This window comes from Candoia aspera, chromosome 2 (genome assembly GCF_035149785.1).
Source record: "Candoia aspera isolate rCanAsp1 chromosome 2, rCanAsp1.hap2, whole genome shotgun sequence".
Classification (NCBI taxonomy): domain Eukaryota; kingdom Metazoa; phylum Chordata; class Lepidosauria; order Squamata; family Boidae; genus Candoia; species Candoia aspera.
In genome coordinates this window covers 240,328,435-240,338,115 of record NC_086154.1, presented here as the reverse complement: position 1 = coordinate 240,338,115, position 9,681 = coordinate 240,328,435, and the positions used below count along the sequence as shown (strand labels likewise).

At 41.7% G+C, this 9,681-nt stretch overlaps 1 protein-coding gene across 1 annotated transcript; it reads right to left on the bottom strand.

The window, feature by feature from the left end:
* Positions 1-321: 321 nt before the first annotated feature.
* On the bottom strand, positions 322-8,622 carry PLK2 (polo like kinase 2). Its single transcript, XM_063295637.1, has 14 exons — positions 8,308-8,622; positions 7,147-7,254; positions 6,872-6,988; positions 6,537-6,666; positions 6,149-6,236; positions 5,092-5,187; positions 4,642-4,837; positions 4,402-4,549; positions 3,902-3,999; positions 3,215-3,335; positions 2,548-2,788; positions 2,321-2,450; positions 2,124-2,234; positions 322-1,096 (listed from the first exon to the last, which is right to left on the bottom strand). Exons 1-14 carry the CDS (start codon positions 8,557-8,559, stop codon positions 905-907), a joined length of 2,028 nt encoding a protein of 675 aa, XP_063151707.1. The 5' UTR covers positions 8,560-8,622; the 3' UTR covers positions 322-904.
* Positions 8,623-9,681: the final 1,059 nt, after the last annotated feature.

Below are 9,681 nucleotides of genomic sequence, written 5' to 3'. Positions count from 1 at the left end.
TTCTCCAACACTCCTGTCAGGAAAGTGCATAAGGATCCGAGCTTTGGTAAACTAATAGGAATTGTGTTAAACTATTATTTTAATTCCCACTGTCTACAGCCCCACCATTATCAATACAAATTGTGTAAAGCAGGTCTATTAAGCAAGTAGAAATGTAGGCTCCTTTGGATAGGAAACCTTGGTCTTTACTCATTCATAATGCAGACTGATTGCTAACTCAAAGTGAATAGACAGCTATCAGACATTTTCCTCTGAGTATTGCCTTCTACTTTTTCTTGGAACACAGTACATGCCAGAGAAAAATCATATGGAAACCATCACTTCAGGTTTTCCCCACGCTTTATTGCCAACAAATGTATATTTAAAAATCACAATTACAAAAAAATGTATGTAATAAATACTTCGCTTTGGGCTGTAATAAATAAAAAAAGATTATTAACAAGGAATGCACTTTGCCAGCCACAAGTGTGATCAGTTCTTGGAAGAATTAAGAAAAGAAAAAATATGGCCATAGTTCACAGTTTAAGCAGCCATGAGCTGCCTCTTACAGTTATTCCACAACAGTGAGATCTCCCTCCCTCCCAATTCCTCAAGTGTTATTCACAGTTTCAAGTCCTCCAATAGAACTGTTTGCTGCAGAAAATCTCTTCCAACTCAACTCTTTCAAAAGGAGTGAACCAAGGAAAGCTACATTCCAAAGGACTCGTGGTAACACCATTAATCCAACAAAGACTACAGGCTTCATGTCTGGTCCCAGCCCAGTACATAAGATGAGACATTTCATCGTACCAGTCCCTACTCCTCACTCATCCATCAACATGCTAGGGTTGTTTTTTTTTTAATCCAACTGCCTTCACTGCAGACTTCAGTGAGAGAAGTCCTTTTTGGTTTTAGAAGAGTTCTTTTAATTACATCTTTGCAACAGCATGTTCAGTGCATATTCCATTCGATGCTTGAGTTCCAGGGAACATCCAGACATCAGAAGAGTTGTCAAACGAAATGTTGTAGATAGCCTATCTTCATTAATATAGGTAAGAAGATATTCCTCATTTTGGTTGCAAATGATGATTTTTGTGTGATCGTGATAGAAGTTCACCTGCAAAAGAATTAAGAATTGCAATTTAATATGTCTGTTTCAACCTTCCCATACAAGGACACTTAATATTATCTTCAATATTTGGACCTACTCAGCAACTTGTCAGCTAAATGCCTGCCATGTTGGGTCTCATTCAGGATAGATTGATTTAAATGGCTCTCTTGGAAAATGCCCAATATAATTCCTGAAGGTCTCTGCATACTGATTGTTAGATACTCTTAAAATCATATTGATTTTTACTGGCTTGAAAGATTAACAAGAAAATTCTGGTCATGCACTGCAGCATTCTACCTGCTCAAGAGACAATAAATTTCTCTAACAGCAAAATTTCAAGCCAATGCTCCTTTATTTGGAGGTTAACTTTTATTGTATACAGTGGGATTTACATCTGTAAAGACAGTATAAAGTCAACTGCACATATCTAAAGTATTCTGTAGCACTTTCTATGACTTGAGAAATCTTGATGTAAGCTGAAAACTTTGCAGAAGGTAATAGGTGCTTTGGGTGCATGAGGGTGCTCACCTAGCGCCAGTTCACAACTCCTTAATAACCCTAGGAAAAGATGCAGCTACTTTATGGCCAGTCTGAATAAACAGTTTATGGAAATGCATGGCAATACTCAAAAGGGCACCTACTAGACCTTACACAGCACTATCATCCATAATGCTTGAATTCAGTAAATGGATACCTCTGATATTCTTCTGTATTTTATCTTTTCTGCCTAACTTTTATGAGAAGAAATCTTGATTTCAGATCCATTTTTAATAGTTATGACCAACACCCTCAATTTCAAAAATAGGCACTTTTGGTTAGTAAGCCCAGAAAGCGAACATTAGCTCCTCCCTTATGTAGGACAGCCAATTAGGCCAGTTCTGCTACTTGTTGCAAAAGGAGGTTAAAGCAACCTTCTTAGGTTGCTTGACAAGGATGTAAAACCATATCCTCATGGGTCTTCTGCCAATGATGCTGAGGGAAAATCCTACAGAGTTTTGACTAAGCTCAGGGAAAAGTATGTTACCCAACCTACCTGAAACGTGCCATCATTGAAAAGCATCATCAATGCCTTATCGGATTTCAGCCATTGCAGGAGGTAAAGTCTTGGTCGGCGGACATCAGTGACACTGGGAAGATCTCCACCCTAAGAACACGTATCGAAGTTAGAACAGAGGTCACCATACAAACTTCCATATAAGCCACGTTTCCCAACTTTTTGGTCTAACTTACATCCATGAGGTTTTCCTCCATGTAATGAGAAAAGTACTTTAAGACGGTGACTTGACCGATGAATTGTTCTGGAGCATCAGTAGCAGAGAAAACTGAACACTGACCAAGTTCTGCATAGTAATGGACTGTTCTGGAAGACCAAAAGGAAAGACATGGTGTTAAGCTCAAGTAGATAATGAAATGAACGCTCATGCAACAGCCTGATTTATAATCAGCGAGCTACTCACTTTTTGTCTGGAAGAAGGCTCATATGTGCACCATTGTTGAAGAGAACACCCACAGTGTGGTCAGACAGCTGATAACCAAAGCCATATTTGTTGGAGTAGTCTACCCACTTTGTGACCCACTGGAAAGTGACAGCCAGCTGTTCTTTGGGAATATGATCGGATTCCGGCATGTTCTGTAAACATCCACGCAACACTCTTGCGACAGTATCAGCCACGCTTCCCATTGTACTATCTTCAAGGCCTAGCAGGAGATAGAAGAGCTCATGAATATGCTTTAGGTACTGAAATTGACAAAAAAATTACCATCTCAACATAATTATTTTGCCTTGCTCTCCCAGATTGCTTAGAGGAATAACATGAATAGCTTTAACACAGAGTTAGAACCACACTTCCTATAAAGAGAATGGAAGAACAACAGAGATCCATCAGAATCTCAGCGCTCTCAAAAACCTTGACCCCTTTGGGGTGTTTAGAGGAAGATATAACAGCCAATGAGTTTTCATTCAGATTTATGTTTTTTATTTAGATATAGCCCCATAGGTCTAAGAGAGAAGAAGAAAAAAGACTTTCCAAAGACTGTCTTTATTTTAGGCTATTCTTTTAAACATTCAGACTGAACTCCCTACCCCATCTGTTCAACACTAGAAAGCTCTTGTGCCACACTTACATTCACTGCTGCTACTGCAACTCCCCAGGGTCCCTCGAACTATCATCCGGATTGCATCAATTTGCTTGGTTTCTGCTAGAACATCGGGTTTTGCTACAGTGGTGCTGGAAGGCTGGATCTCCTGGGGGAAAAGAAAAGATGTTAATTTTTACCTGAAAAAATGCCTATTGCCACTCTATTTCTGAAAGTTCATAGAAAGAATGCCCATAACAAAAAGGCACAGTGTGCATTTACACCTCTTTGTAAGATTCCTGTCAGTGAAGGCATAGTCACTGAGCGTCAAAGATGAAAGACATAGTCTTATTTTCATGAGGAGAGGGAGAAGTTTGTTTGATCCATGTTTACATGGCTGATCCTCAGATGAATATACAAGTGTATTCATAATTCCTTCAAATTACATACTCAATTTTGTAATGCATTCAAAAAACGTGTACAAAAGAAAGCCATAAATAAATTTTAAAAAGTTTGCAAGCTGGTGAGAATATAAAGGAATTAAAAAAAAAAATACACGAAAATCTATCTTTGAGAATTTAAGCCTGGAACATTGCTTCCATTCCACATTGATCATTCACCAATTATCACTGAACTGTCTTATTGTACCCAACTCCCACCAGCTTCAATTAGATTTAGAAATACTCAAAAACTTTCAGAAGGATGCAGAATACTACATGGGTAATCTATGCTTACCTCTTCCGGTCTGTGTTTCAGGGCCTGCTGGGTTATTGAGGTCTTCTTTAAGTCATGCCTAAGCTTATATATTTCTTCATCTTCTTTAGCCAGTCGATCTGGGAAATTAAAATATATACACATATCCATTAAATTTGATTCCTACACTTCCAGCACACTACTGTGTATCTGTTAGGCAAGCTTCTTTGCTGTAGACACTTGTCAAGATTCGCCTTGCAGTCTAATCATTACCAAGAGCTGCATAGCACAAACTGCAGTTTCCAGCCAATAATTAACTGGCCCTGCCGTTTAACACCAGGAAAACCTAAAATCCTAGTTGTTCCTGTACCCCAGCATACCAATTATTTAGAAATAGGGGTAGTTTATTACTAAGTATCCACCATCAGTTTATTGCTTAGAGGAGGGAAGCTAAGCGTGCTAAGGTTGTACTACAAATATGTAGCCAGATAAAAACAAAAGCACTTTCAGCAAAGAGGCCCCAGATATAAATGGATGCATACTGTGTGTATCAAAGTATCTTGCTTTTTCCTTCTTGCCCCCAAAGAGAGCTGCAGCAGCCTTTTTGAAGAAATTCTTAGCTGGACTTGACAAGTTGAAGTCAGGAATTGTGTGACAACAGCTAGCTGGAAGCCTATCTGGAGTGAAACCCTGTAGAAAGAGAATATATATACAATCAGCTGTCAGCAGCCAGCTTTGCTACTGAAAGAAGAAACTCTAAAAGCAAAAATACAACTAATTACCAAGAAGAAGTCATGCCGAACAATGTCATCTAAGCTGGGGCGGTCTTCCGGATTTTTGGACAGCATGCTTGCAATCAAATGTTTCGCAGGAGGTAACAAAGACGACGGTAAAGAATATTTTGCTTCTCTTATGCATCGGTAAGTTTCCTTCAAGTTGGTTGTTTCAAACGGAGGCCTTCCCAACAGCATTGTATACCTGTCAGAAAACAAAGACAGGATTCTTCATCTGCCAAATAAAAAATGAGCATGTTCCACTTGGTTTATGCAGCTACAGAGATCCCAGAGGTCAAAATGGTAGAAAACATCCCACACATTACTTTATACCAACATAGCACAACATGTGGCCACATGGCTTGTTTTTAACAAAATACATTCTTTAACATAACCAGTTTACCATTATTTCAAGCACTGGCTTGAAAATCCAGCTTAATATCCTCAAGAAATACTCACATGACACAGCCCAAGGCCCATATGTCAGATTCACAGCCATGCCCTTGTTTGTTAAGGACTTCTGGAGAAAGGTAATTTGGCGTGCCACAGATCGTTCTGAAACAGTAAAACCAAAATTCAGAATCTGTCCATTCAGAAGAATAAATTGTTGTCTAAGCTCAGGTCCTACCTGTGACCCAAATATTTATTATATGTTTTATGCAAGCTTGTCAAATCAATGTATTCAACTACAGCATTAGTTTAACTATGGCAGGTGACAGCATCTAGCCAGCCCTGGCTGATCTCAAATAAGCAGTGTTAGACCAGGTTAGTACTTGGATGAGATCACCAGGAAATGTAAGAATATCATCTAAACTAGGAAGCTGAACAGTACGTCTGAAGAAGGCAACATAAGCCATCTCTATATTATTGCTTAAGAAACTATGTGGGACATCTACATAGTCACCAAGACTTGAACTCAAGAGAAACTTTACTTTTATTAGTTTGGCTGTTAGATACATACTGGAAAGGTTCACTGTTAACCCCTTTCTACTCCCTTATTCAAATTGCCCCAAGCTATCCTTGATTATACACTCCATAACATAGGTTATGTATAGAGTCATTAGGGTATAGTTTTGTTATTACTGCAGAAGTCTCAATAACTGCCATCCTTAAGGCAATTCACTTTGTTGACTTTCTCTAAATGCATCTGTGTCCTGTAATACTCTAGAATTGTTCAGAGATAGAAGAAAGGCAGCATGAGTTGACCCCAGAGGTGAGAAACTTGTGACCTCCCCGTTGTTGGCAATTATTACTGCTAGCAGCCTCAGATAATGTGGCCCATGTTGTAAGATGCTAGGAACTGCAGTTTGCCAGTAGCTGAAAGTCCCCTTCACTTCTAATGTAAACTATGCAAGTGGAAACCATGATAAACAATACTGCCCAGCCATCAAACACCATGTCTTAGAGGCCAGTCTTTACATTCTATGGGAGACATCATCTCTCCTGACTTAAAACCCAAGACTTCAAAGCTAGGCAAGAGTTGAGCCCAGAAAATTACTCTTTCTTAAAGCCTTACCTTCTCCTATGTTCCAATGGTTCAAGCCTTGCAGCCAGCCCAAAGTCACCCACTTTCAATTCCATGGAATCATTAATGAAGAAGTTACCTATAGATAAGAGTTTAAAAAAAGGTAGCTGAGTCCCAGCTGATTAACATGTTAGGCAAGTGCTGACTTGTCTCTAGAGGAAGACAGCAAATAGCTAGCCAACTTTTATTTATGAATGACTACTTAATACTATTACTCAAGCATTCCAAGGCTGTCTTGCCAGATGAGCTGATTCTATCAATTAATCCCTAGGAGTGCAATATAAATAGCAGAAGTAAAACAATGCATACAGGGGTGGAAACACCCTGGTCTTCCAATATCCAATACAAACCCAACATTTGGGAGAGAACAGCAGCTTACCTAGCTTCAAGTCTCGATGCAAGATCTCTTGCTCATGAAGGTATTTTAGTCCTGAAACAATCTGCCTTAGATAATATCGCACTTCTGGTGCCGTCAATACCTTTCTTGCTTTCAAGATGTGAGCCATAGACTAATAGAAAGAAAAAATATATAAAAGACAGAAGGTTACACTGCTGAAATCACATGTTAAGCATAAACATATATTAAAAAATTACTAGCATTAGGGCAAGGAATAAAGACTGCCTACGGAAGATACCTTCTACATTTTAAACATTTTTATGTTAGCTGCTGCTTCCATGTAAGTGAATACTGGATTTCTCCCACTGGATGCTCACCCTTCGGCTGCAGTATTCTAGGAGAATGTAAATGTTCTCCTTGTCTTCAAAGTAGTGGAAAAACTGGACAATGTGTCTGTGGTTGAGCATTCTGTGCAATTCAATCTCTTTATCAATCTGAAAAGGGGGGAGGCAAACAAAAGCATCATTGGCATTGTTTCCTGCCATCCATGGGAAGAAAGGATTTACACGCGAGCAAGCCACTGCAGGAAAAGGGAAGGGCCACCCAAGCATTTGAAGAGATTCCTGAAAAAAGAGTCACAGTCAACACACACCTTTTCCCTTTGATGAGGTTTGGCCACTCGGCTGTGAGGAATGATCTTTGCAGCATAGACTTTGTTTGTGGTCAGATCAGTCATCTCATAACATTTTGCAAAGCCACCCTACAGACACAAAGCAGAGGAGAAAGCACATTAGGTGAGAAAGCAAGATATCCCCCTCCCTTCCAGGAGCCTACATCAAGTGGGAAATCACAGAAAACAAGGGAAGTAATTATGAACAACAGAGGTCTCCCACAACAGCCCAAGATGTTGATGAGAATTTTTTCCCCCAGATCTGACCTAAATTAACACCATAGGCAACCTAAGGAAACCTCTTTCTCCCAGCATTTAAAAATGGAGCCAATCTACCCAGGTCCAAACAAATTGTTATACAATGGCAAACTAGCAATGTTTGCTTATAGCAAGACAACAGATCTCCTTCCTGTGCACCCCCAACCCCACCATGCATGAATCAGGCTATTTTTCTACACACAGACAAGCAGGTGACAGTTCTCTACTGTATTTACATGCCAAAAAAAGGAAAATCCCAGATGTGTGGATCCCTGCTTCATGAAATGTATATGCATCTGCTTTCTTCCATAATGGTATGCACACTATTCCTCACCCTACATGGAAGCAACAATCTGTGTAGGAGTCTTTCACATCCTTTTGTGAAACCACCCTTCCAGACAGGAGGCTTAAGCCTCTCATGGGAGCCCTGATGGCAACAACCTACTTTCGGCGAGTGCTTCAAGTGAGCTAAGCGACACAGGAAAGAAGAGGGGGGGGCCGCAAATCCAGGAGAGGGGAGCCACAAATGACCGAATACGCCTTTAATATCCATTTATCCTTCCACTTGTTTATACTTCTTTTTCCCTACGTCCGGAAGAGAAATAAAGGCGAGAAAGTAAAAGGGTGGGGGGAGGAAGCCTTTAAAAAGAGGGAAGAAATGGGAACGCAATTCGATCAATTGCCTTCAGGCGAGGAGAGTCACCGAGAACTATGTAAGACCGTGACAAAAATAATTTAAATGCCAAAACGGCGATGAGGCAAGAATGCACATCTGGGGCGGGGGAGCCCCCACTTGCAACCACCTCCGTGTTTCGGCGACCAGTCCAAGCGCAGCCACGTTCCCAGGCTCTAAAGCTGCCATCTCTACCGCCGCCGGGTATTTACCTTTCCCAGCACTTTCCCGCGGCAGTATCGCCTTCCCGTGGTAGGGTCTGTAATAATCCGAGAAATCTCGGGAGCCGAATGCGAGTGGTGGTGGTGGTGGTGCTCGGACGACTCCACTGCCTTCTTTCTTCGCGAGTCCCCGCCGCAGGCTTTACCCAGAGCCTGCTCCCCTATCTTACTGCCGCTGTTTCCACCACCGCCGCTAGCTCCTGTACCACCCGGCTGGTAAGCGATAGTCCTCAATAAATCCATTGCTCCTCCGGCTGGCCCTCCCCAGCACCCTAACCCGACTCCTTCTCGCCCGGATCCGCTTCCCCGCTAGCTGTGCGGAGCGTTCGGCAGTTCGGCGTCCTTATATAGGGCAGCGGCAGGCCCCGCCCAGGCCTGACGTCACAAACACGGCTTGTCAGTCCGTCCTCGCCCACCCAGGTGAATTCCTGTGCGGGTTGGCCTCGACGGTGGAGTTCCGTGTTACGCCGCGGCTGCGAAACGCCCCGCGAAGCGGGCTGCTGTTCGCCGCTCAAAGGTCGAGTACCCTTGGCTGGGAAAGAAGGCTGGTCTGTGTTTGATAACAAACCTCCGATCCGGCTCAATCCTGTTCGCTGGCTGAACCTGGCTGTGGGACTTGCCTCCAATCAAATGCGCCGGTTTTAACCTCCCATAAACGCCCAGTCGTTCCAAACAGACAGGCCTGGCCAATAAGCTGGACATTCGTACTGAATTATGATTGTGACCAGAATAAATAAAGAAGCCATCTGAGTCCTTCAGGAGTGAGAAAGCTTCATAATGCTGTACAATAAAGAAAAGCCACCCTAAAAAGGGGCAGCCAAGGGGTGCATCCCTCTGCCTCCCTACTTCTGCCCTCCCTCTGCATGGAAATGCTTCAGGTGCAGCATCTCCAGGTTGGAGAAGCCATCTCATCTTTAAGATTGTGTGTCTGAGAGACTCTGAAGCAAAAATTAGCCACTACTTTTTAGTGCAGTGTGGAACAGCCATCATCATCACCATCATCACAAATAGATTGCACAAGCTGACTATAAACAATGACATAACACAGTGGCCAAAAAGATTCACTGGAACATCTGTAAAAATTATGATGTGCCAATAATGAAAAACTGGTGAGAACAAAAAGTAGTTGAAAATGAGCAGAATAAAATATTGTGGGATTTCCAAATACAAACTGATAAAGGCTTGGCGCATAACACACCAGATTTAACTGTGGTTGAAAAGAAGAAAGTGTGGATAATTGATGTTGCAATACCAGGGGACAGTAGAATAGAAAATTAAAAATTGGAGAAGATCACAGAGTATCAAGTGCTGAAAATCGAAGTTGAAAGATTAAGGCATAAACCTGCAATGGTGGTCCCAGCGGTT